Source organism: Asterias rubens, chromosome 13, assembly GCF_902459465.1.
Source record: "Asterias rubens chromosome 13, eAstRub1.3, whole genome shotgun sequence".
NCBI lineage: Eukaryota > Metazoa > Echinodermata > Asteroidea > Forcipulatida > Asteriidae > Asterias > Asterias rubens.
Genome location: NC_047074.1, coordinates 427,776 through 454,289, shown reverse-complemented (window position 1 = coordinate 454,289; position 26,514 = coordinate 427,776). Strand labels below are relative to the sequence as shown.

At 36.6% G+C, this 26,514-nt stretch overlaps 4 protein-coding genes across 6 annotated transcripts; 2 read left to right on the top strand and 2 right to left on the bottom strand.

The window, feature by feature from the left end:
- Positions 1-102: 102 nt before the first annotated feature.
- On the bottom strand, positions 103-8,661 carry LOC117298976 (adenylate cyclase, terminal-differentiation specific-like). The gene is made up of 7 exons (XM_033782378.1): positions 8,491-8,661; positions 5,864-6,135; positions 5,150-5,305; positions 4,387-4,514; positions 3,290-3,526; positions 2,734-2,779; positions 103-2,044 (listed from the first exon to the last, which is right to left on the bottom strand). Exons 1-7 carry the CDS (start codon positions 8,513-8,515, stop codon positions 1,919-1,921), a joined length of 990 nt encoding a protein of 329 aa, XP_033638269.1. The 5' UTR covers positions 8,516-8,661; the 3' UTR covers positions 103-1,918.
- A 54-nt stretch (positions 8,662-8,715) lies between these two features.
- Positions 8,716-14,246, top strand: LOC117298978 (protein MIS12 homolog). The gene is made up of 10 exons (XM_033782380.1): positions 8,716-8,820; positions 9,332-9,482; positions 10,111-10,178; positions 10,431-10,475; positions 10,642-10,764; positions 11,178-11,258; positions 11,655-11,775; positions 12,150-12,250; positions 12,375-14,110; positions 14,162-14,246. The coding sequence occupies exons 2-9, from the start codon at positions 9,371-9,373 to the stop codon at positions 12,405-12,407; spliced, it is 684 nt and encodes a 227-aa protein (XP_033638271.1). The 5' UTR covers positions 8,716-8,820; positions 9,332-9,370; the 3' UTR covers positions 12,408-14,110; positions 14,162-14,246.
- Positions 14,247-14,279: 33 nt separating this feature from the next.
- LOC117298975 (cyclic AMP receptor-like protein A) lies at positions 14,280-22,437 on the bottom strand. Of its 3 annotated transcripts, none has more exons than XM_033782376.1 (12): positions 22,235-22,437; positions 21,528-21,580; positions 21,034-21,145; positions 20,597-20,657; positions 19,776-19,863; positions 19,325-19,414; positions 18,761-18,799; positions 18,549-18,627; positions 18,230-18,360; positions 17,674-17,821; positions 16,397-16,518; positions 15,097-15,208 (listed from the first exon to the last, which is right to left on the bottom strand). In XM_033782376.1, the coding sequence occupies exons 1-12, from the start codon at positions 22,355-22,357 to the stop codon at positions 15,187-15,189; spliced, it is 1,068 nt and encodes a 355-aa protein (XP_033638267.1). In that variant the 5' UTR covers positions 22,358-22,437; the 3' UTR covers positions 15,097-15,186. The 3 variants fall into 3 exon arrangements, with proteins under 3 accessions (XP_033638265.1, XP_033638267.1, XP_033638268.1); XM_033782377.1 differs by having other exon boundaries at positions 15,120-15,208; positions 16,383-16,518; positions 22,235-22,436; XM_033782374.1 differs by lacking the exon at positions 16,397-16,518 and having other exon boundaries at positions 14,280-15,208; positions 22,235-22,435.
- LOC117298977 (spliceosome-associated protein CWC15 homolog) lies at positions 22,247-26,416 on the top strand. The gene is made up of 8 exons (XM_033782379.1): positions 22,247-22,262; positions 22,516-22,554; positions 23,195-23,484; positions 23,908-24,020; positions 24,456-24,565; positions 24,821-24,913; positions 25,368-25,474; positions 25,975-26,416. Exons 3-8 carry the CDS (start codon positions 23,351-23,353, stop codon positions 26,099-26,101), a joined length of 684 nt encoding a protein of 227 aa, XP_033638270.1. The 5' UTR covers positions 22,247-22,262; positions 22,516-22,554; positions 23,195-23,350; the 3' UTR covers positions 26,102-26,416.
- Positions 26,417-26,514: the final 98 nt, after the last annotated feature.

The following is a 26,514-nucleotide window of genomic DNA, read 5'->3' as shown; positions in this document are numbered from 1 at the left end:
ACAAGAATAGCTTCTGGGCAACCTCAATAAATGACTTGATATTGTTTGTTTTTTACAATAAACAGTTTGTTTTATTAGTTAATTTTTACATTGTTTATACTTTTAAAACCGATTTTAAACACATTCAAAAGAAACGTTTTACCTCAGACTTTAAAAATAAAACAAATTGGAGTAATTCAATTAATAACAACCCTCTACTTCTTCATTGTCTTTAAAATACAACTCCTGCAGACCTTGTTTTATCTTTTTTTTTTATAATTAAATCTCAGACAAGAAAATTGTTCCCGTTTCCAATGACTGGTGAACGAAACTTACACGCAAAGGGTAAAGTATCTCTATAATTAAATAACATTCCAGGAGAAATAAGAACTTTTATGAGGGAATTGCTTTCAATTTGTTTGAAATGAAATTGTATTGTTGCTAGGCACCGGTGTGTGTGCATGTTTTGTTTTTCTAATCAATATTGGAATGCAATTATAACAAGGAAACGTAATTATATTTCCCTCTCTTAAATGTGTCCTGACTTTGTCCTTTCCTTGGGTCAAGATGGTGGTGAATTAAACTCAGTGTCTTTGATGAAAAACGGACATTGAGGAGAATTTATTTTTAGGCTTCAAATCTAAATAAAATACGTCCTTAATGTTTACCCTGACAATTGTTTTATTTTGTTTTATTTTTTTTCCTATTTGTGAGTTATATACATACCAAAACAGAGTTCAACCCCAATTTGTATAACTGGGTATAAAAAACATTGAATTTGAAGGTTTTTTTCTACACTATACACTCAAATGAACAATAATAAAATAATTCATCGGCTCCAAATAAAGTTTCTATTATTAACTTACTAAGTAGATACAAACACATAACAATTAAAGAAATAACAGTGGAAGAAAGAAAATTAAATCATCAGAAATTGGAAGAACATCACACTGCAAAACTACATACAAATAATACAATTAAATAACGTAAAATTAAATAACATCCAACCAAGCACTGTCACAGAAGTTAATGATTGGTTTTACTTCTAAAAGCAAAACAATAAAGTAAACTTATAAAGTTGTTCTATAAAAGTGGAGAGTGAATACTAAAACAGGAGCAAGCATTCACTATACCAAATCCCTCATTTAAAAACAAAATGTTCTGCTTGAACTTTCTATCATCAAATGTTATCCTTTCGGTGAAAAACACTCAAAGTTTCAATTTGACTTCGCTTATGGGGGAAACAAATGTAAAAAACACACCAAAAATCATAGAAAATGAAGGGGGGAAATGCATTCAAATGTATTTATACTTTACCAGAATAAAACGAATTGCAAAGAAACAAAACCATTTAAAAAATTTCAGCTTGGTTCATTTCAAATTTTCCATCATCTCAGTCTGGCAGCTTAAACCAGAATTCTTTTGTCAATTTGTCAACTTGAAAGCTTCTGCAGCAGGGAAACAATAATTAACACAGTATAACCCGAAATCAGAGACGTTCGGTTGAAAAATAAACCTGCACTACTACACCATTTATCTTATTTCTAAAAATAGTTTATCTCACACTAATTTTGTACATGTCACAGAAAAAGTTGGTGACATTACCACAAGTCTCTGATATTGCTTTCATATTTAGGCCTTGTCACAAGAGGCAACTTTTAAAGGCAACTTAGAGGTTACTGACTGCAGTGCATGCTGCTAGACCACTGCTAGCACATGGCTCATTTTTTCAACAATGTCTTACGATCAACAAGAAAATGTGTGAACATTGAAATGTGAATACCTTTTTTTTTCATGGAGTTTGCCTGGAACTGGTAGCCTGTAAATTGCATCGTGTGACATGGGTCTTTAGAAACAATAACCATGGTACCAACCATCAGTGTTTGCACTCTGACAACAAAATGTTTCAGTTGCTGTTTTGTTCACAATATATTTGTGTTCAGACGAGAAGTACCGTGCGCCCACCATTGCCTCGACCTCTTTGTTGTTTCCTCCTCGAATTGTTTGGAACATTCTTAGGCTGCTGCTGGAATTGGCCGAATCGATCATTTAATGTTCCACCGACCTGAGGGGACAACAAAGAAACTCTCTTAGTAAACATAAGTCAAATCTCTTCGTACCTGGGGGGACAGATCCTTTTCCATTGCAGCGCCACATCTCTGGAATCAGCTATCTCTTCATATTAAAACCTCTAATAATGTAATAAAGTCTTATGTAATCAAAGTCTTATATAGCGCACGTATCTACCAAACAAGGTACTCGAGGCGCCGAGTATATACAAACTTTCAGAAAGGTTATTGCAGTGATGAATTCTGAGACCCAATTATTTAGCACTGTATAAGGGTTTACAAGGTGCTACGGTGCATTAAGCAGCCACATCCAGGAACACCGGGGCAAACCCCTTCTCTTTTACATGCGTTACACAACACATGGGACCGATGGCTTAACGTCCCATCCGAAGGACGAAGCAACGGTAAAGTGTCTTGCTTAAGGACACAAGTGTCACGACTGGGGACTCTGCTGATCAGAAACACCAGAAATAGAATTTGGTGCTCTAAACTGTGTGGCCACGACACTTTCACTCATTCAAAAAGTCTCTTAAAACACACCTCATGTCAAAATTCTTTTGGGTTCCCGTCCCTTTTGTTTTTTCTCTTCTCTTTATAGGACTTGCACTGTCAATTCCTGATGAGTGACAAGGCTCTGAGGAGGCTAGAGCCACTATCTCAGACCAGACTTAGTTTGATTGCTTACCTGCATTGCTGGTTTCTTCCTGTTGATCTTGACTGGCTTGAAACTTCTGAATTAGAAGAAGACAGAAATAAAGGTTGTGTTTATATTTAAAGGGAAGGTATGCATTTGGTAATCACTCTATAAAGTAATGGCAATAGAAGTTTTTGGTAAGAAATGGTAACATTTCACTTTGAAGTAATGTGGTTAGGTGACAGTTTTTCAGCCCCAATTTGAAGTTACTGCGCAACTTCTCTCAGATTGTGTACTCCAACTGGGGAATATTCTTCCTGCATGGATGAATTTGCTCTGGATTTTCAGTAATATCTCAAAAACGTGACAGCCTTTTGAAATAAAATTTTCATAGATCTACATTTATATATGATTAAAACAATCGAACGGTTCCAAAAACCAAAGGTATAATTTATTTTTAATTAGTTGTTTTGTTTCACTATCATCTTGGTTAGTTTACCTTTGTAAAACAATCTAAGTGCAGACACTAGTAAGATTTACCCATTGGAATGGAACGGTTCCTATGACTTTGAGTAAATATTATGCAAATGTTACTTAAGAAACTCACTGTGCTGCCCCTGGGTTACTGATGGAGATGGTGAGAAGCTTAGGGTTGATCTTAGGGATGTTCCTCTGCTGGTTGTTGACTCTCTGTGGTTTCTGTCTTTGAGCTTTCTTAGATTGGTTGTTGTTCTGGCGTTGTGTGTTGATGAAGGAGTTCTTGGGAGCTGGCTGAAACTGGTTGGTTTGGCGTTGTTGTGTGTTGATGAAGTTTGTCTTAGGTAATTGCTGGTTTTGTTGTAACCTGAAAAATTGGACAACAAAGCAAAAATCAAACAATGAAATAAATCAACAAAAGCTGGGGAGGTAGCGCTTTCTTGCTCTACCAGCCAGGCTTCCGATGGATGATACACAAGCCTACATCCGTATGGACTGTAAAGGGGGTAACCCTGTTTCAGCCCTAGGAGTGTTTGGTAACGACCTCTGGACAAATAGTTGATTGTAGCCCACACCTTGAAGTGGCCTTCAGGCCTTGTGTGTCTAGCGACTTGCATATAAAAACAAAATCTAAAATAAATTAATCAAGAATTTATAAAGTACCTTAGTCACAAGGTTTGCTCAGAGGCACTAAGGCACAGAGGACAAAAATAAGTCATTGATGGTAGGTCTCCTGAAACCAGTGGGCTCTCAGAAGTGGCTTGAATGATTGTGTTGAAGGATGTTGTGTCCCTGATGTGATTTGGAAGTTTGTTCCAGAGTTTAGGTCCATAAACTGAGAAGGCTCTATCAGCAAAAATTATGTGGCCTGTCCTTGGCACAACAAAGTATGGTGAACACAGAAACGAATTTGAGGTTTTATTAATGGAAAACATTTCAATAAAACCTAGGACACAAGTTTCTTTTAAATCAGGAAAATTTGAGAACAACCAGACAAATCAAATTCCTGCTATAAAAACCAATACTCATTTCTTATACATTAAGCTCACAACATTAAGCTCTGAAATGGTAAGTTTTTAGTGTGTATTTTTGTATAACATATTTTTAGACACGCAAAACCAAGACGCATTTCACTGTACAATTTTATATTTTTGCAAGTGACAATAAAACATTAATAAAAATAAAATTAAAAACACAACACAAGGTACCTAAATTTTGTCCACTTACCTTTTCATTTTCTGCTTTTGCCTCCTACTCAGTTGCTGGTTTGTCTGAGGGATATTTGTCTGCACATTGACCACATTCTGCCGCTTCACTCTTTTCCTTGTTGCTGTCTGTGGTGTCTGGGGTATTGTCTGAAAGAAGATGGGAAGAGAGTTTATTATTATGATGTCAAGATACTGATCCTGTAAGACATCTACTCTAGAATGGCAAAGGTTGTCGGTTCGGACGCCACCCAAGTGATATGCCTGTAGATTTTGGTTCACAGGGCACGGGAAAGTATTGAGTACACAGTGCTTAATAGACATCAGCAAATAAAAAACAATCACTAAACATCATTGTACATTTATATCATCCACTGTGGTTTTGAATGACAAAATCTGCAAAGCCAACAAGCTTGCAATAATATGACATCTATAGTGAATGCACCTACACAGTACACAGTTGAATTGTTTTAAATGGTTTAGTTGACTCAATGGCAAATGTTATTATGAATATTCAGAGGGTAACAATAATTATAATTTTGTAGGAATAGCCCGTATTGAATAAACCCTTTGTTGCTATGAAATACGCCATCTTCAAGGACAAACCGTATGCGCGTCTCAAAGCGTACATCAAAAAAGCAGGCAGCATGCAGCGTTCCCGGTTTGATTTATATGGCACACGTACGTACACCATCATGCACACGCTCACAGATGCCATGTTGTAGGGCAGGTTTTTGAATGGTGAAGAGTCATGTTCAGTACGGTCTATTGTTATAAATACAAACCTGAATTCCTCTCCTCTGGTTGAACTGCTGCTGTCTTGCTGTCTTGGTCTGTTGAACTCGCTGCTGTTGTTGTTGTTGTTGCTGCTGTTGCTTTATGTAACGATTAGCAACTTGTGTTCCTGCTGTTTTTTTAACTGCCACACGCTGTTTGCCGATCTGTAACAGAAATCCACGCACAGGTTTATAAAAATGACTACTGATAATTTGTAGTTCTATATTTTTATCCAGCTCGTATTAGAACTTCAAGATTCCTAATTGCCTGAAGAGGCTACTTATTTATACAATGAAGTTTGCAGTGGCACCATTAATGATGTTCTTTCTCAGGCCTTATATTTTATTTTTGTAAGGACAAGGCAGTTTTTCCTTCATAAGTTAAGGGCACCTCAATGAGCGGAAATTACAATATCCTGAAACTATGTTCTTGAAAGGGCAAGGGCACCAAGACAATTTCTCCTTTGTAAAGGGCACCACTATAAAAAAATTGTACATTCCTCTTGGGTTCTTTTAAGGGAGGGGCATCTATACAATGACCAAGGGCACCAAGGTGATTGCCTATGCCAGGCATGTTTACTGAATGTAATAAATATGTTACTCTCATGTTTTCCCAGATAATACTTTGACTGTGATGCCGCTTAAAAGCGGCTTCAAGACAATCAGAGCATGTCCATTGAATTTTAAATTTTTTCAAAAACTCATAAGACTCTGCTTGTTCACCTTTCTCGCTGGAAGTCTGTTCATTTTGGCCACGCCCTGCTGCTGAAACTTAGCCACACCCTTTGCAAGAGTCTTCTTCCCTCCTATCCGAGCACGGAACTGTTTCAGTTGACCCCCACGACCTTTAGCCTGGAGACCAGCTTTGGCGGGGCCAGCTTTCTTTCCTTGTTTCTGCCTGGCTGGACCCGAGGGGCGATTCTTTAAGTTTGCAGCCGGCTTCTTTTGTTTTGCCAGTTGGCGAGTTTCTTTACGTCTCTGCTTGATGATGTCATCTATTAAGAAATAATTATTTAGAATCTGAATAATTAACATTCACTGCAGAAAGTATTCAAAAATCTTTCTTATAGTTTCCTTGCCTTACAGGAAGCTTCAAGAGAAAAGTGAATGTATTCATTTCAAGTACTGCAGCAGAAAGTTTGCTCACAAAAATTCTGCTATTAAAAAGCATATACAATTATAATAATGGGTTCAATTTCAGAAATTTAGCTCTATTTTAAACCATGGAGGTAGAACACAAAAAGCAACAGAGAGTATTTATAAACAGTAACCGCCAATTTATCTTAATTTTCTTTTTGACTATCTTTGGTTTTGTTTTAACAATCAAATGACAGCATCTATCAATACACCAATATTGAGAAATATTCAAACCAAATAGTTAATTTGTTTTCAGAGGATATTAAACAAAAGCAGGAAAAACAGCCTGTATTCCTGTTAAAATTATACCTCTTTGAAACTAAACCACTTTTTCAACCACCAGCTGATTTAATTATTTTTTATATATTTTCTTAATCACACCAGCTGTTGTCAGATTGAGCAAAAAAAATCAATACAAATTGCAAGGAGACAAACATTGGGTCAGTTTGTAAATTAATTATCTTCTATTCAAAGATTAACAATACATGAAACCAAAAATCTCAGACACATACACACACTTCATGCAGGCACCGCCCATTAACTCCACAAAAGGAGCCTAATGCTCCATTCATAAAAAGCAAGAGCTCTTTTGATTGGTTTGTTTACATAGGCAGCAAAGCCTGATTGTGTTTGTGGGTTCTCAAGGCCAGGCTGTGGCAGCCAGGCCCTTGGTATTCCAATCTAGGGTGCTGGGATTCCCTGGTGATGAATGCAACTGTGGTTTTTTACATTGACCGTTTCATTGTTTACTTTTCTATTCAGTAAATGGGTGTGGACAAAATGCCCCTCAGATCACATAAGAACTTTCACCTCCTGTGCATACATTTTACATTAGTCTAACCAACAAAGTAACTTTGCACAAAAACACTAACAATTTAACTATCTATGTACTTACATTGTTAATTTCCAATCCAAATACCATCAAAATGAAAAATCCAAGACAAAATTATGAAATTGAATTTGGCGTTTATGAAAAATTGTACACATTGTTTTTAGGTTGGTTTTACTTCACATTGTAGACTTGATTTAAAAAAAAAAGGGTTTAAAAAAAATAATAAAAATAAAAAATAGATTGAACCCACTTAAAAAGGTGTAATTAATTGTAAATTTTTTGCTTATTCCAAATTAAGGTTTTGTATATTTTGCTAGCACTGAACATGTTACAGTGGCTGTTTTTGTGGGATTTTTACCAATAACTTCAGATTTCACTTCCCTAAAAAAAGTCCACACATTAGAAAAAGAAAAAGTAATTATATCCATTTCTTTGTCAGAGTAAGGTTTTAAAGCCATTGGACACTTTCGGTAAACAGTATTTTCCAAGGCCCACACTTCGTGTATCACAACTTCTATATAAAATAACAAACATGTGAAAATTTAGGCTCAATCGGTCATCGGAGCCGTGAGAAAATAAAGGGAAATCCCACCCTTGTTTCCGCACGTTTGGCCGTGTCATGACATGTGTTTAAAACAAATCCTTAATTCTCAATATCGAGAATTGATATTGTCGTAATGTTTTCTCAAAAAGTAAAGCATTTCATGGAATAATAATATTTCAAGGGAAGTCTTTCACCAATACCTTCTGTAAACCCTGTAAGTTATTTGTAAAGGTGTGAAATTTTAATTTTTTTCTGTTCCGAAAGTGTCCAATGGCTTTAATACAGATCAAGAAAATTTCCTATATATTATGCACTATGGAATAAAATGGCTGTAGTAGTGTGGATTAAAATGTGGAGTGTCCGTCTGTGCCCATAGTCATTGATTGATAAACGTAAACGGCAGGCATTCCACTTAAAAGGCTAACTTTGCAACAATGGTCGGAAATCACTCAAATTCAAGATACATGTTTACTATAGTAGCCTGGGAATTGGCGATCCCATCAAACTGTAACAAAACAATTGATTTAATAAAATATAAATGAAGAGCAATACAAAAATACTATATAATATTAAAAAACAATTTACTTTAATTTGTATGGAATTCAATTGTCTATTCACAATTTACATGATTTAATGTGCAGTTTTGGTTCATGTCAAAGTTCATTATTTATTTTTTTATTTTACTTTTCACACCGCCTTTGGTAAACAGTAAAACAATCCATATTTGGGCAGTAAACACAGCACACACACAGTTGCACGTATACTGTGCACAAAACAACACCGTATGCTGTTTTCGTGGGCTGGGGATTGGGACGAAAACGGAAACGCAAAACTCACCAAGGCTCATGTCAATTTTGTCCATCTTTACCACAAATTCTGATACTCTAATGCTTTTAGAAAAACACCAGGCAGCTGAAAAGTTCTTAGACTTCGAAACAAACGAAGTAAATTCGGGTTAAAGTTGCTGGAGCAGCGTATGAAGTTCCTTCGTTTACCCCAAGCTAAATCGAAAATGAATCGCAAGTAGTAGCAGCGCCCTCTTTAGACCAATATTGGCCAATCAACAATGGCGCTGGGTAGGCCGGTCGGTTTTTATTTCGCGGCAAATTTGATGTGCAAAATACCAGAAGCGCTACGCGATTTGTTTCGATGAAAAGTCCTCGAAAGGTGAGTTCAAAATTGTCTTTATTTTTGTGAGCATCATTTAACTTTTACGGTGTCAATGTTTGATGAGATTTACGGTCAAGAGCACCGACCTAATAAGTAAGTTGAAGTAAGAAAAAAAGTTTAATAAGAAAAATTAGTTCTGTCAGTCATCTATTATTAATAATAATATTATTAGGCCTACCTGACAAGTTTTTTTTTTTTTTTTGGGGGGGGGGGGGCGGGGATTGGGGTTGATATAGACCTGACTCAGTATAGCCCCACTTTTGTTGCTAAGGTTACGAATTTGTGAGAATTAAAACTAACAAATATTGCAAATAACGTAAACAATCAGACAGACAATCAGACAATTATCTGCATGACTTCACTTTGCGCATCAAAATTGTTGTACTTGTTCGTTGTAAATGTAAGTAAACCAGAAAGTCTTGTTTTCACTCATTGCCAATTTGTTTGTCCAAGTTTAATTAAATCAAATGTTTGTTTGTTTGATTGATTCATTTCATGCATTTTTAAGAGCAAAGCAAAAACTTAAAGTGACAAGACATCTTTGACGATGGCAGAGTCTGACTCCATTGTCGGTGAAAATAAAGAAGAGTTGACGACTGACCTGAAGGAATATGAAGTACAGTTCTTTGGTTTCACACCGAAGTCATTCATAGATGGAGGTTAGTATTTTAGTAAGAAGGGGTTGGAGGTAAAGTACGAAGGGGTTGGAGTAGTTGCGATAACGCAACCCTCCTGCCGACGGAGGAGGGTTAAGTTATCGCAACTAGGGTTGGAGGTAAGTAAGAAGTGGTTGGAGTAGTTGCGATAGCGCAACCCTCCTGCCGACAGAAGAGGGTTACGTTATTGCAACTAGGGTTGGAGGTAAGTAAGAAGGGGTTGGAGATAGAGAAGTTGTTTTCTTAGAACTATGAGGTTAGTTCCGCCATCATCTCCATGTGGAGACAATTGCGGAATGAACCTCATAGTCATAGCTCTAGGAGCGGAGTAGACTAGTCAACTAGTTGTTACCGTCCAGAATGTCTGAAATATTAAGATGTCCCAGTGTTAGCAACTCAAAAAAGTAAAGGATCTTTGTGAGGACTGTTTTAAAATGTCTTGAAATAACAAAAAAGATGCTGCTTTTCTCAGTCCCTCATGATACTATCAGATGTACTCCTAGATCTATATGAGGTTTGTGGTGACGATAGCGGTACCAACCTAAGAGTTCTAGGAGGAGTGTGATGCATCTTTGGGAGGAATGTTTCAAGGAAATGATGACGGATCAACTCTGCCGATTTTTTTTTGCAGTTCACAACGCCTTGGTGGATTATCTCAATGATTCGGTTGAAGTGACAGAGAAATTTCTTCTGAGTGAGGTAAGATGAAATAATCTATAATTTTGACTCTTTAAAATCAATTTAAATTTTTCTTTCTTCCCTTATGTTATGATATATCGACCCTGAAATTTTGATAACAAATGACTAAACAAATCATATAACATCGACATCCTGCTAGTGCTAGAAGCATAATCCGCCGACTCATCAGGGAGAAGGGATTACGTTAATCACATACCAAGCACCAAATGAAATAATATCCGATTTATTAACATTTTGATTATCCCTGTACAGGCTGAAGCTAAATCAGAGGAGGTTACACCAGAGTTTGTTAGAGAGGTAAACTTCTTCTAGGTCAATCTTTTTCTTAATAAAGTTTGTAAGTCAATACACGAACCTTAACCCTAACCCAAACCTCAAATCCTAAATACAAGAATCACTGTTCAACTGAACAGTTTGTCCACATGATTAGTTAATGACAATTTGTTTCTTTTCATTGCTGAAGGCATCAGATCGATTATTCTCTCACTTCCTGAAGACATTTGATAAAGCTTTTGATCGTCTGGAGACGTATCTCAAGAAGAATCTCTTCCACATCCCAAGCAATGTTCTTCTACCAGAAGATGCGGTGAGTATTTCAGGGATTAAAGAAAAGAAAACTATGAGTCAAACTAATTTTGAAAGCCGAGTCTGGCTTCTCTAAAAATGAAATTGGTCATGGTCTCTATTCCGGCCCCCTTGCATTGACCGTTACACGGAGTTAAAAAATGGAAACACGGGCCTCGAAATGACCCACGGCACCCACAACAATTGTTATGGTGTCATGTGCTTTTAAGTGCCCCTTACAAGAGTCAAATTGCTGGCCCCTTCAAGAGCAAAGTTCAAGGCTTGGAAACATGTATGCGATACGCACCTCACACAACTCTCAGCTGATGATGATAGGCCTTCATTGACCTCGGTGAGGGCGCTGTTTAGGCTTGTGATGTCATATTCAATGGGTCTATAAGATAAGACAAGGAAACTTGCGATTCTTATTTTCAGGTCCACTGGCAAGATTACAACGCTAAGGATGATGCAAAGCTGGATACAGAGTTAGAGAAACTCAGACAACAAATCAAATGTGTAAGTAGAGCTATTGGACTTTTGGCTTCTGTTGGACTCCCTAGGCCAAGAGATCACTCGCCTTCTTAATTTTAACATACACGCCTTTACCTTCTTGGTTATGGGATCAGGTTGGCTCAGCGGTTGACTTCAACTATGTGGACCTCGGATTTGAATCAGAGCGGGCCCTTGCATGTGGATTGGGTTTTCACTCTCTACCTGATTGCATTGGTTTCCCACCCACATCTAAAACTGAACTTTTCTATCATCCTGTTTTTGTGCCAATTACTGTTGGATGTGTAATTGAATCAATGTTGTCTGGATGCAGCAGCTCTGGGATTGCATTTCTGTTGTCTACTAATAACAAAAATAAAAATAATTATTCAACTTCTTTTCTGTATCACATTTTTTCTGAAGTCTCAGTATGTGAATGCACGTTTAAGACAGTGGCTACAGGAAGCCGAGGTTGCCCAGGCTCAACTCGATGCCTTCTTACTTCAGATAAATCAGTTGCATCAAATCGTCAACAAATCAAAAAGTAAGTATGTTTCCCCATCAACCTTTAGTAGCTGCTTAGTGTGGCACAGATTCTGTGATCTCATCGTCCTCATGCCCTTTTCTCGTAAAAAGTGTTACAAGTTTGAGACAGACAAAGGTAAAATTTTGGGTAGATTTTTGCAACTGTTACAGAATGAATACATCTTGTGGAAAGAAACTACAATTTCCCTTTAAATATTCCTTAACAAATAGTTTTGAACAAAGAAAATTCAGGCATTTTTTATATCGGAGCAAGTTTCGCACACAAAAATGTTTCATTCAATTCAAAGTCTGCTCATCCACCATTCGTCCATTGGCTTGATCAACAATAATTTGTTTGAAGTAAACAAAAAATTACATTTGATATTTTTGTAGTTTCAGACCTGAACGAGTCTATAGTTTTCACAGCAGCCAAAGTTCGCAAACTGAAAGATCAGCTCTCACTAGTAATGCAACAGAATCTCATTGATACACAGGTAAGTAAGCGCAGGAACTAGACTTGGAGTTCTGGCATTGATAAAATAAAGGTTTACAATTGGTTTTACAGTTTTGTCCAATACACAAACCAACAAATTATTTTGACCTTTTTATTTTGCTTAGGTACAACTAGACCAACCAAGCTCTAAGTCTTGACAACAGCGGTTTTTGTAATATAAAGGATACCAGCCATTCTCAATGGTTTCCAGTGATGTGACTGCCATATGAATGAAGGAGAATTCTAACAATAAATGAATCTTGGTGGCACAGTGAATGGAGTGGTTTTCTGTCTTCTTGTGGTACTGATTCTTAGCTGATGTATACTTTCTTCAAAATGAAAGCAAAAGTGTAAAGCACATGCTGAGCAGCTGTAGAGAGAATTAAAGTTGTTAGTATCTTTCATTACTAAATCATACACCGCGATGAAAGAACAACTTAAGAACCAACCAATCTTTGTTTATATTTAGTTAGTACTTGGCAGTTTATTGGTTTAGTTTTTCTAAATATACATATAGAATTTGATATATTTGGTTTGTCTGCATTATTTGTATTATTTTGTATAAAGGAGGGAAAATATACCGACTGAAAGAACCATTTAAATTCACAGACACTAAAGTTGAGATCCCTAACAGCACGTTGAAAATTGAATTATACATGTAGTCTTAAGGCCATGTCACCTTGATGCAATTTTCAAGCAACCAGTTCCAGGCAAACTCCAAGAAGAAAAGGCATTTTCATTTCCATGTTCACATATTATTCTTGGGAATCACAAGACATTGTTTGAAGAATGACTTATGCACTTAACCAAAGTGGTCCTGTAGCATGCACTGCAGTCGGTGTGGTTGGTTGTCTCCAAGTTGCTTGTAAAAGTTGCCTCCTGTTACAAGGTCCTATGATGTAGCAACGATATGAATCTACAATCTACTGTTATTTTTGTGTTCAACAGTAAGGTTAACAATTATTACAATACAAAACAAAGAATCTTAGTCATTATATTTACAATAACATATTTACAATTAAATAAAAGCAGACCTTCAAACCCCACACTCAGGTTTCGTGTTGATAGTCTACTTTTCCCTAAACTAAAATATTAGAAAATCTTTTTCATCATAGTGGGGTGTTTGAGTAAAACGAAAAACAAAAGTGACCTGAAAGTGTGTAAAATTTAAAAAAATTCATTGCCATAATTTATTTTTTAAATACAAATAACAAGTTACTCACATACATACACATTTTATGAAATATTTACACTCTTTATATCTGATAAACCAAGTACTAGTTTAATACTTTAATAAAGCTTTTTAAAGAGCAGCAACTTTTTACAAAGGAGAGTGCAGTGATTAGTTAGAAATTGGTTTTCAGATATACTTTAATTTCATTGGTTGATTATTATTGAAAGCAATCAAACTGGCCAATGGGAGACTCTGAAAAACTGTAGCAGCTCAACTATCCACCAATCACGCACCAGGGGTTAAACATCAGCCATTAATCTACCAGGTTTGAGACTCTGTGTCACTGAAGCACTTCAACTATCCACCAATCACAGACAAGGGATTAAACATAAGCTACTTCTCTACCAGGTTTGAGACTGAGTTCAACTATCCATCAATCATATACAAGGGATTAAACATCAGCCACTAATCTATGAGGCTCGAGACATTGAATCACTTTGGCAGTTAATCTATCAAGCACAAGGGATTAAAAATCAGCAAATCTCAATGTGGTTTGAAACCAGTAGTCTGCAGAATAATATGCTTGAGTAAATTGAAACAAATTTTAAACGTTACCATTAGAACGAGAATTACAAACATCATATTATGCAGTGAGAATTATTTGATGAATATCTTGGAACCATCAAGGTGTTTAAGGTGTTCCAATTTCAACAGGGCATCTTTGATACCTACATCAAGGTGTTTAAGGTGTTCCAATTTCAACTGGGCATCTTTGATACCTACATCAAGGTGTTTAAGGTGTTCCAATTTCAACTGGGCATCTTTGATACCTACATCAAGGTGTTTAAGGTGTTCCAATTTCAACTGGGCATCTTTGATACCTACATCAAGGTGTTTAAGGTGTTCCAATTTCAACTGGGCATCTTTGATACCTACATCAAGGTGTTTAAGGTGTTCCAATTTCAACTGGGCATCTTTGATACCTACATCAAGGTGTTTAAGGTGTTCCAATTTCAACTGGGCATCTTTGATACCTACATCAAGGTGTTTAAGGTGTTCCAATTTCAACTGGGCATCTTTGATACCTACATCAAGGTGTTTAAGGTGTTCCAATTTCAACTGGGCATCTTTGATACCTACATCAAGGTCAATACTTCAGCGCCCTATTTCATGGCTCTGCTTACCAAAAGCAAAGAATCAGTGCTAACCTTGCGCAAGCAGGCAATTCCGCGCTTACATCAAGCATATTTCACAGGTTAGCAGGGAATTTGTACTTGTGCCTGTGCCTACTCGACTTTACTAGGCAGAAATCTGGTGCTTGCACAGTCAGCAGAGAATGGCGATTGTAAGCACATAATTCAGCGGTAAGCAGAGCCATTAATTGGGCCTTGATTTGGATTAGTGTACCTGCTGCAAAAAAATATGAGATTCAAACTGCCTGTGTTTTTGTTCACAGAACTCTGGACAGAACTGAGTATACAGCACTTACACACATCGGTGTAAGGGTCAAACTAAATAATACTCTTTATCCCTGATGCAAATTTAACAAATTAACATCTTTAAGAGTCAAGTTCCTTCTTACGAGTCTCCTGATAGATTGATATCCGTCATTACATCGTCTCCACCTGCCGATCCTTCACTGATGTGAACCTCAGCCGGTGATCTCAAGTTATCGTCGCTTCCTTCCATTTGGGCAGGAACATCTTGGACCCTGGGTTCATCTTCAGAAGGTAATGGGTACTCCTTGATCTGGGTGTCTTTGGTTAGACGGTTGATGAAATTGCTCTGCACAAACAAATGCATAAAAATGTAAGACTCTGCTAGGGTCAAAATGTCAGGGCCTAATTTCATAGAGCTGCTTAAGCACAGAAAGTTAGCTAAGCACAAGATATGCTTACCAGAATAAGGTTACCAGCCAAACTGCCATGTCAAATGTACAATTTGTGACTGGTATCCTGCTCATTTCTGCTGGGCATAAAATATTCAAGCATAAATTTCGGCTTGAGCAGCTCTATGAAATAGGGCCCAGTTCATGAACTATTTTGTTTGCATTTATACCATAGGTCCTTTTGGTTGGTAAGCAGTTTGCTACAAATGACTCTAATTTCTCGTGAAAAAGTACCTCTGACAAATTAACAACCTCAAATTACTCAATTACCAAAAAATCACAACGAATCTCTATGTATGTCACCTTATTATCTTAATTTAATTTTTTATTTTATTATTCATAGTTTGTCGCTGTATTACATGTGGGTCTGTTACGGGTTGGTGGTTACTTCACGAATGGAGTTACAATCGACCCTCATTATAAAGATATGTTTATACATTTCATTGAAGCTAAGTTCATGCAAACAAAATTGAGGAAAAAATAAGAGAGTTCAGTAAACTAAAACAATATAGAAATGCATGGTTCATGCTAATCAATTAAACATAATTACAACCATGGAAGCAAGCACCACCTACAGAATCTTGAAAAAGAAAAGATTCATCACTGGTTTGGGAAAATAATAAATGGGGGAGGGCGTACTGGGGTGAAAAATGAATAACAGACACAAGGCACCAGAAAATGGTTGCATGATTAAACAGAAGGAAAGATCTGAAGTAAAACTACTCAAAGTTAATTTTTTAAATTGTTTAAAAGGTGTTTTATTAAGAGAACATTTTTGAGTGAGACTACCGGGCATACAAACCAAGGTAATGTGGGCTTTGAACTTGCTGAGAAAAATGCCAAGCATGATTTGACGGTGTTTGTTTTAATACCAATCTGTTTATTACTATTGAAAAGAAATGATGAACAATCAAAACAAAAACAAGCGAAAATAAAAGAACTACATTTAGTTAGTGCAAATGATCATAACATGGGAGGGAGTGACACCATAGTGAAAAAGGCAAATTCTCAACACACATTTCACAATCTTTTTTTTTCCACTAAGCCACGCAAACTTGCTGAAATACTAACTGTATATGTTTTACATGGAGTGTTTAAGAGGCTTCATTGCCAGAGGGCTGACGTCTTCAAGTTCGGGTGTCTCCGGCACGGACACTAGTGGGTATTCACGGATCTGTTGGTGGGCCGCGCGACCCTGGTATGCCCCCTGTCGATGAAAAGTGGAGATTGGTGGCAAGGGGTGAATGTACATGGAACCAGAACGAGAGGTGTAGGGTAGAGATAAGCAGAGGGGTTGGAAAGGCAGGAAGGGGTTGGAAAAGAGTTAGCCCACACAATATAGTAATTGACGAAAATCAATCAAAATTGAATGCTTTCATTTAGGAAGACATTTATCCCGGTGAAGCCATTTAAACAAAATTAATTTGTTTCCTTTTTTTTGTTGAGATAGCCAACTCACTTCAAGTTAGGACTACAAAACTGATTTTGACTATCAACCCAAATCAACTGGCCCTAGGAGCACGTTGCCAACTACTCCTGGGGCTAGAACACGGTTATCCGCTTCACACTACGTAAGGATGTATAGTAGGCATTGGTATCATCCACTAGGAGCCTGGCTGGTAGAGCAGAACGCACTACCTTCCCACATTTCCTTTTTAAATTCACTTGTACAAATGTACCCCAAACCGACAGTGGAAGTTTTAGTCAGATCCCTTTACAATGCAGAATAGTACTAACATTGCCACGGATGTACACAGGGTGTCTGACAGAGATAGCCACAGCATTATACAAGTCTATTATGCACAAACTACTCAACAATGAAGAAACATAGACAAAGATACACAGAGACTAAACATGTGTTTATTTCGTACAACAATGACTGACTAAGTTAGTATTTAAGTTAACAAAGCAGAAAAGAATGTTGAAGTTAAGCAGTGTATCATTGCACTTGACAAATGCTGGTAGTGGGGTCATAAAAAAAAAGACGTTGATCATAATTATCGACCATAATTGCTTCTCATCACCCAGGAGTAAATTGGAAGAAAACCCCAATAGGGAAAACCCAGACAATCAGGTAGCAACTGAACACCCAACCCACATGCAAGGCTCCGGTCTGAGGTGGGATTTGAACCGGGGTTCACAAAGGTGAAAGGCAGGTAAATAAACCACAGAGCCAACCTGATCCCCTAAAAACAGGGCCCAATTTCATAAAGCTACTTAAGCAGAAAATATTGCTGAACAAATGCCTGCTAAACAGAAATGAGCAGGATACCAGTTACAAAATACCAGTTACAATGTATACACGTTAGTATATATGATAAGTTGGCTGGTAATCTCATTCTGGTTAGCAGATTTGTCTTACCTTAATCTGCATCCATGTGAGTCTACTGCGAGTCTCTCTATCCATTCCATATACTACAGCATTAACCAATCCCTGTAAAGGAGATGTTAAAGCATGTAGAATCACCAACGCAAACACAGGCTGACCAGGCTTCACAGCATTCTGGATTCTACAAATAACATAATTGAAAACAAAAATTAGAAACGTCTAAAACCAAACTGGAAAAATCATTGCTTTAAGGGAAAGGTCACTTTTTTCCCAAGTAAAAGCTATTCCATAATATATATCAATCCCCATTCTTTTCAGAATCAACACTACTCAACTAAAAACAGGTTCACACACCAGAAGAAGTGTTATGTGGCCCAGTGATCAGAGGTAATAATGTTGGAAGTGTTTTCAGACACAGTGTATAAAGCGCTATATAAAAACAGATTACTATTATCATTGTTATTAAATGGCACAACTGGGGTTGAGTTTGTAGAGCAAGGGTGTAGCTGGACTTAAGACTGCTCAAAATGTTTAGGAATCGCACAATTAGGAAAGGGGTTGGAGGGACAGGAGAGAGGCTTGTCGTTACCTGTTTATTAGCGGGAATACAGACAAAGCTAGATAGATAAATGGATAAGCTTGAAGTGGTCGAATCTCAGCTTTCAGAATCTGTCTGTTTCTTTCAATCTCGGGTTCGTATGTACCCTGCCAACTCTTGACCTGGATAAAAACAACAAGGAAAATAAATATCAACAAAACTGCTAAGCAAACAATAGGCACGGAAGGGAACCAGTCATAAACAATATACATCACATTGTATTTTGCCAGGAACCCTGTTTCTGCTAAGCAATATTTTCTGTGCTAAACAGCTTTATGAATTGCGGCCAAGGTAGCTAAAGTGTGTTTACCTTTTTGTTTAAGACGTAGATGATGTAGCTGTACATGATGAATGTTGCTATGATGATGATGAACAAAGGCCCATACCATCTGAAACAAATTAAGACAATAGTATTTATACATCAGAAATGTCATTGAAGTAAAGCGTTTGGGTCCTAAGGGTTGGAGTCAAGGAAGATGAAGATATAAAGTATGAGAATAAGAAGAAATTGTTCCAACTTACACAAAGAATCTCCAGGCAGTTGCTTCCTCCTTGATCCAGCTAAAGAAAACAAAACATTTGTAGAAATTAGACATGCAGCTTGATTGTGGTATGAGAGAAAACAGGCAAGTACACTAAACTTTGCACAGTACAGGGGATTAGCTGATCAGGTCCCAATTTCTTAAAGCTTGTGAGCACAAAAACTTGCTTAGCACAGAAAACAAATTGCTCAGCAGAAGCACAGGTAACAAACCCAACTTCAATAAAGTCACACTGTTGCAACCGGTGGCCCTAATTTGCTTTTTGCTATGCAGAGAATGATGCTAAGGAAAAATCTGAAATGTTGGTTGTTGGTTTAAAATACCAAGCCCTCTGAACCATCAGGGTTAAATGTTAGGACCTGTAAGTTTATATGTATAGGAACTCAAAACAGTCTAAAGGGAAACAGTTTCAATTTCTGGAAAGATTCTGACAAGTTCTGCAGAAAGTTTGTCACACAACCAAGTTGGTGTGATGTTTCCACTTGGATGCTTTGCCAACTATATAATTCAAATTCAGACCCACGAGGGAGACATTTTTACTCACCACCAGGCCCCGGCTGGCCCATAGTTGTCTCCAATAAATGGAAGTAGTGACACAAATAGTGCTGTAGTCCAACACACCACATGGTACCATCTGTAATATCAAATAGTTTGGGAAAATTTCTGATTTTTGTTTAGCTTTCAAGAAAGACTCTGCTAGGGTCAAAGAGGCTGTTAACTATTTTATTGCATTAAACACTTTGCATCTATTTTGGAGTTGTAAAATACCTTGCTTTTTCTGTGTGCTTTCTCCCTATCTCTCTTTCTTTTCATCTGTTACACTAGTAAACCTATTTATGTGTATTGTGTTGTCATTTAGCCTTTGAGACAGATTCTGCAAGGGTCTGAGCATCAGTGATTAACTCTTCTTTGCATTTGTAAAGTTAGTGTTAACAGTCAAGGTTGAAAGGAATATTATGTTTTAGATGAAATTCATAAACTTTAGTAATACTTACATTTCATATCGGTCTGTTCTTATCATTTTTACTGCTATGAGAAAGAGGTTGACAGTGAGGCAGGTAACCCACAGTAACACGGCCCAATCTAGAAAGAAAAGTATAATTCTAAAAGAAACAAGTAATAATAAATCTAAACTGAAAGCTCAGTTTCTAAAACAAAACTTTTCATGCATAAATAAGCCTTATATACAATAACAAAAATCATTTAAATTTTATGCACAATTCTTGAAGAGTACATTGCTTGCCACCTTAACAACAAAGTAAGTTACTTTTTAAAGACATAACATAAGAACGATACATCATGTCTGATAATTAACCCAACACTTTTAACAAAATTTTTGTAGATGCATCCAGAATAAAAAAAGAAATATGCAACAGCATTAAAATAAATGAACCCTGTGAAATTTTCAGCCAACTCCTCTTTTTCAAACATAAAAATTTGATTTTAATTTTGCATTTTTTATTTTTCACAGGAAGTAAGCATTTGTTATCTGATGATTTGCAAAAGAGGAAGTTGAATTGGAAATATCAAATCCTGTTTGTAGAGTGAGATATAACTCCACTGTAAGTCACACCCACTTTACCCAGCAGGCTCCACTCATGACCAGCAGCCCATAGGAATTGCACTGAGCTAGCTTTACTAGTATTGATTTACGCAGGAAATGTTGAGGCTCACACATGATGCTTTAAAGGATTAAGTCCAACACTTAGCTCCAAATGTAGGGAACAAATACTGAGTGCTTTCATACGCCCTTTTAGATAAAATGCTAAAAAAGAACCTATTATTATTATTATTCCTTGAAATAAAATAAACATACCCCAGAAAGACAGCCAGAAAGCTTCAAAGTCGCAAAGCGGACCATCGGGTTGAACGTTAGCCTACAATCAGGGAAATGAGTAATAATTAACGAATTAATGCAGTTCTGGAAAAACACTTATATTCTGAAAAATTATACTTTGAAATTTAACAAAACAATTCAAGCAAAGATCTCTAACAATGGCAGGGAACAATTGCATTCATTGATTTCATCCACCAATTTCATTCTTGCATAGCAAAATATTCCAACTGAACTAGTTAAGTACACACTGAATGGTTATAATGATTGGAAAATTATGACGTTCGAGTAGCAACGGATACACTTTGCTAAACTTTTCAAACAAGGGATGTTGGAGACCTTTCTCAAGACAAAATACAATCTTCATTAAAGGAGTCTTCTAATCATTAAAGAATAAGTTAAGGATGAATAAAACTTACCATTAAGTACGCCGTACTGTCAAAGAAAGCAGCGATAGTCAGATATAGAATCAGTCTCTGTACAAACACTACATGCTTCTTGAATAACCAGATTACTCCTATCATAAATACACTGCGGGAAAAAAGAAACAAACCTTAATTAATTAACAAGAAACAACACAATGATCACAAACTACAACATTTTGTAACAAAAGTTTTGACTGCACAGAAGTTTAATTGGTCATCAAACTTTTCCTTTTAGTCAGTTTATTTCCCTTTTAGTCAGTTTAGATTAAATGGCACTACTGCAAAATGGAAGTCCCAACTGCTCAATTACAAAACAAGGTGTAATAGATAATCCAATACTATAGCCAATGCCTAGCAACTATGGCTTAACACAAAATCACAATCTCCCACAATCCCTAGGCCACCATACTCAAAATTAATTACCAGAAATGATGGCGGGCGAATTTTAAAATTTTTCTCATCAAATATTTTTGATTTTGTTGACTCACCTCCCAACCAGCGACAATGCTGCCATTGCTTTCTTGACTCCAACCACCGCATCCTGAAAAATTCATCAAATCATCAGTTATTTATAATAATTCACGCTGACCAAAGTAAAAGCAAAGGAGTGATGCAGAATACCCTGCCACCGAGAAACATCCCAATATTATTATTAATAATACTTAAATAGTTCCTGGTTATGGCTAAGTAAGTAAAGACGTATACTCTAGGTAGAAAACCACACATCAAACACATCTGCAACACTAGTTGCGAAAGCGTAATCTCCCTCCTGCCAACGGCGTCCACAATTCTTGCAACACAGGAGTGGCGGGTATTCTGAAATTGTGCCAAACCAAGCCCCTTTTATAAAGATGTGGGTAATTCATCCGCTGTGCTCTACACATCCATCGGATCCTCCACACACATCAAACATTGTCAACAAATAGCCAAATAAATTAATATAATTTAATGTCATAACTTCTCTGGTTATTCAAATTCAATTTAAATTTGTTTTACAACAACAAAAACATGTTTTTTAGTATAATAACTGCATAACTTTTTAAAAAGGAAAATTGTCCGCTATTCACTAACCACCACCGGGGCCGAGTTGCCGCCCACCTCGGCCAGTTGATGACACATTCTTTCCATACCAAAGTCAGTTTCTTTTATTTTTAATTTTTTCAGCTTAGAATTTCTCCAACCAGTTTAAACTTACACATTTCCCCTGATGTCCATCAAATAAGGTACAAGTTGTTCCAGGTGCCAGTGTTGTCATTAGGTCACCATCATCGAATGGCGAGGTGAAATTATCGGCATCAAAATCGACTTCGGCCGTCATGATTATTTTGTAGTGATGCTTTATTTTTCTGCTCTTTTGATTTTGTGTATTTTGGTTTTTCACTGATTTCACTGGTGTACTACCTTTGATGTCAATGCTAGAGAATTTCAGATTGTTCGGTACCAGCGAAATAATCTTTGACCCAATTTATTTTCAAGATGGCGCCGTCCATGACAAAATTGTGTTGATCGTGAAGTGTGAGTATTTTCCCCTATTTTGTATAAGTAACACATTTTGTTTATAAATATTACAGACGATGCTACAACATGTACTTTTTAATAGATATGTTATGCTACAGGGTCCGTTACGTCTCATTTAGCCTGGAAAATCTGAGTTAGCTGTGACCTTTTTTGTTCGACGTGCTGTCTCGCTCGCTTAGTCAACTCGACCCTTTTCTTTAAATGAACGTTTCATTCATGCTTAGTTTTAATAGTTAGACATTAGTAATTCTTTTTATTCTTTTGAATCGTACTCTATAGTTTGTAAATGGATCAGGGTAGATTAAAAAGGTAAAATGCTTACATTGAATTAACAGAAATGCCCCGTATGTAATTAAGTTGAATCCCAATTAATTTTAAGATTTGAATTATTTTTATGAATGTGGCATCGATCAAGACTTTGTTATTTGTTCGTTTGTCTGGATTTTATTTATATTTTTGACTGTTATTTATTTGTAGTGGGGACTAAGGCGTTGTAACTTATGTTATAAATAAGGTCATTATTAATAATACTGTACAAGTTAAATCTGTTTTTTGAATGGCCCTTCTAAGACAAATCGTTCTGCGTAATTTGTTTGCATGTATATGTTTTAATCATGATGATCCTTGATGTTTTCAGATATTAAATCAACCGTTCTAGACGTTAGGATTCGTATCAAGACATAACACTGACCTGCTTGCAGCCAGCAGTAAGGATTCTGCACTGGATTTTGGAACAGTAGACTCAAAGCTACACATTAACTTTAAACTTGAGACGAACTAATAATCAAGCAAGATGACAACAGCTGCCAGACCGACCTTTGCCCCCGCTCGGGGGGGTCGAGGAAAGGGTGAAGGGGGTGACCTGAGTGCTATGTCAAAGCAGTATTCTAGTCGAGATCTACCTGCACACACTAAACTGAAATACAGGTAAGTTATCAATCACGCCCCGTGGTCATTTCCAATATAAATTGTGTGATTCATGTTAAATGTTTTAATAAATTATTTGTTTAATCAATTCCAGCGTTCGCCCTATCTTCTGGCTAAGTGCTAGTTAAAACCTCTGAGGACCAGTCAAAACTCTCCAAGTGGTCCTGTTTGCTAGTTCAGTGATGAAAGCGTCCATATTTCATTTCAAATATGAACTACTGAAAAAGCAGACAGACTATTCAAAATAATTACAATCTAACTGGTCTTGCTGGCAAGTCACTGAAAAAGTTAAGCACAAACCCTGAATACTTACACTAAAAATTACAATGATATAGTGGTTGCAAATCATACATCTCACAACTTTTTTACGTCAGTAGACTTGTGAAGTTCCATTTGATCAGATAAAGTTGTGTTTGGTTTCAGGCAAAGTGGACAAGAAACATCAGATGACGTCAGCCGTCGTGACTTCCGTAAAGAACTGGAAGAGAGAGAACGAGCTGTAGCCAGGGAGAAGAGGGGTGATCGTGGGAATAGAGGTCAATTATTTATCATTATAAAAAAAACTCTAATGGCTCGTCTTGTTGTTGTGATATCAATTTTGTTTACCTTTGTGTACACAATTTTCTAGTTGCATTTTTATTTTATTTTACAGTTTTTTTCAAAATCAATGTTTTGGTGCTGTACAAGTGATAGCAAATTTCATGTGTTTTCACATGATAAATAAATTGAACTAAATTGAAGTATTTGTACACTTTGTAGACTTGATGTTTCATAGGGGATAGAATTTTGTAGTCGAACTGTTTCCTATTAGAAAGTGTGCATGTCATTTGTTACTTTCGTAACACTTCTTTCTGGCTCTATGTTAAGAGGCTTAGTTGTTTTTAGTCTTAAAAAGTCCGAACTGTCTGAAATTAATGAATGACTAAATAATGATTTAACATTGCCATCTCATTTATTTTTTAAACTTGTAGATTCTTCAAGTAGTGTGAGTAGTGGCAGTGCTAAGAGACCACGCATTGAACAAATCCCTGCAGCAAACCTGGATGCTGATGATCCAATCGATAAAGATGATGATGAAGATGTAAGTGTGATTCATGGTTGTAATTTGCAGCCATCTTCTTCTTATCTTCTGTAACCATACTACAAAATCATAATTTTTAGGCACTTTTGTGTATTGTCAGGGTTGTCTTTTGCTAAGCACATACCAAAATCTTTCTTAGGGAAATAAGGTCAAGAGCCCAAGTGCATAATTAATTTATTGCTAAGCAAATAATCTAACAAGCAATTGTTAAATTACTATTATCAAAAGTAACATTATGTATTGATGACATTTCAGAGCGACTCCTCCGACAGCGATGACGACACGGCCGATCTGCTTGCTGAGCTTAACAAGATCAAGAAAGAGAGATCCCTAGAGCAGGCTAGAAAGGTCAGTAAGGTCACCAAAGGTCACTAAAGGTCAAGCTGCAAGTAGAATAAAATCAACAACATCATGGCTGGACCACAAGAAACCTATGTCATTATATGCTAACGTGCCTTTGCGGTAAAAATGTTCCGTTTTCAGAGGCAAACTTGCTTTAATAATACATTATTGCGCACATTTTAAGCAGCAAAAAGAATCAAACACCAACGATATCTCATTGAGATTTGTTCATCAAATCGGCAACATAAAATCGAAATAAAAGGTGGAAATAGAAAAACAAATTTGACAAAAAACAAAACCCTGCTCATTGAGGCTCCAGAACCAGCTATTTAAGCTCAATTTTTTAAGGCCAATTTTACTTTTGTAAAGTCATTCTTGCTGTAGTACTTGAAAATATAGAAACTTGTCGAAGTAGTATTTATTTATCCTTCCATTTCAATGTTGTTTTTTTTACTTTTAGGACCAAGAGAAGAAACTTGAAGAGGAGAAAATCAGAACGGAGAATATTCTAAGCGGCAATCCACTGATGTCAAACTCAAACAAAAGCGACTTTAAAGTCACTAAAAGGTTTGTCTAAAACAAGACGGGACACAACAAAATTAGTTACAAAATGGTTTTGAAAATCTGAGGGAAAAAAATATGATTAACCATCACCCTTTAGCCTTTACAAAGACTCTGCTAGGGTAAAAACTATTGTTTGCATTTATACCGTAGGTCCTTTTGGGTTGGTAAGCAATTTACAACAGCTAATTCTATTTTCTGAGTTGTAAACTAAACACAATGCTTTTTTTTGTTAATGGTCTACTTTGGCTTGAGCAAATTTTCATCACAAGTGGTGACTTTCAATTCAAAATTTGAAACACACAAACAAATACCAATACCAATTTACAAATATTTAATAAATGTACTAAGGTGAACTGTAAGACAAGTAGCGATGTGTTTTAATCTTCATTCTTCTCTACCAACCTTGCTCCCAGTGGGTGATGCCTACATGGTGATCGCTTATAAAAGAATTAAAATATTTTAAGAAAACCGTTAGTATAACAGTAATATTATTTTTTGTTTAGATGGGATGATGATGTCGTCTTCAAGAACTGTGCGAGAGGAGAGGATGACAAGAAGGAGAAACAATTCATCAATGACACGCTCCGGTCGGAATTCCACAAGAGATTTATGGACAAATATATCCACTGATGTCAGGGTCAACGCACTTTGTAAAAACTTAAACAAACTTTCTACTCACCATGAAAACTATTATGAATTGAAGTGGTTTATTTTATATCAAAAATAACCTCTTAAAATAAAGCATTAATAGTTTTTGTTGTTAAACATTTGTGTGGGATTCTTTAAACCAAAGCATAGAGTCAAGTTCTTTTTGACTGACTTAAATTATCATCATCTTTAATCTCGTTTTCAATAAAGAAACCGGGAAACAGGGATGAGAAATTTCTCTCAAGTAAAGGCCCGGTCACACAGGCCTCGATAACGATAACGAAAACGAGAATGTTAACAATGCACGCCCTCGATTGGTTGCATGAGCGTTGGCGTATTCTGCGTGGAGCAATTCAACCAATAAAATGCGTTCTCTTTGCGCCGTGATCGTTATC

Bases quoted from the DNA above. Each gene is read 5' to 3' on its own strand.
- LOC117298975 (XM_033782374.1), bottom strand. From the start codon at position 22,357: ATGACGGCCGAAGTCGATTTTGATGCCGATAATTTCACCTCGCCATTC. The intron at 21,581-22,234 runs GTAAGTTTAAAC...TGAATTTTTCAG, and splicing joins ATGGACATCAGGGGAAATGT to GATGCGGTGGTTGGAGTCAA. The intron at 18,361-18,548 runs GTAAACACACTT...GTTTTTATCCAG, and splicing joins TCTACGTCTTAAACAAAAAG to GTCAAGAGTTGGCAGGGTAC.
- LOC117298978 (XM_033782380.1), top strand. From the start codon at position 9,371: ATGGCAGAGTCTGACTCCATTGTCGGTGAAAATAAAGAAGAGTTGACG. The intron at 10,476-10,641 runs GTAAACTTCTTC...TCATTGCTGAAG, and splicing joins CACCAGAGTTTGTTAGAGAG to GCATCAGATCGATTATTCTC. The intron at 10,765-11,177 runs GTGAGTATTTCA...TCTTATTTTCAG, and splicing joins TTCTTCTACCAGAAGATGCG to GTCCACTGGCAAGATTACAA.
- LOC117298977 (XM_033782379.1), top strand. From the start codon at position 23,351: ATGACAACAGCTGCCAGACCGACCTTTGCCCCCGCTCGGGGGGGTCGA. The intron at 24,021-24,455 runs GTCAATTATTTA...TTAAACTTGTAG, and splicing joins GGGTGATCGTGGGAATAGAG to ATTCTTCAAGTAGTGTGAGT. The intron at 25,475-25,974 runs GTTTGTCTAAAA...TTTTTTGTTTAG, and splicing joins GACTTTAAAGTCACTAAAAG to ATGGGATGATGATGTCGTCT.
- LOC117298976 (XM_033782378.1), bottom strand. From the start codon at position 8,515: ATGGACAAAATTGACATGAGCCTTG. The intron at 6,136-8,490 runs GTGAGTTTTGCG...ATTTCTTAATAG, and splicing joins CAAAATTGACATGAGCCTTG to ATGACATCATCAAGCAGAGA. The intron at 2,045-2,733 runs GTAAGCAATCAA...TTGTCCCCTCAG, and splicing joins GGAAGAAACCAGCAATGCAG to GTCGGTGGAACATTAAATGA.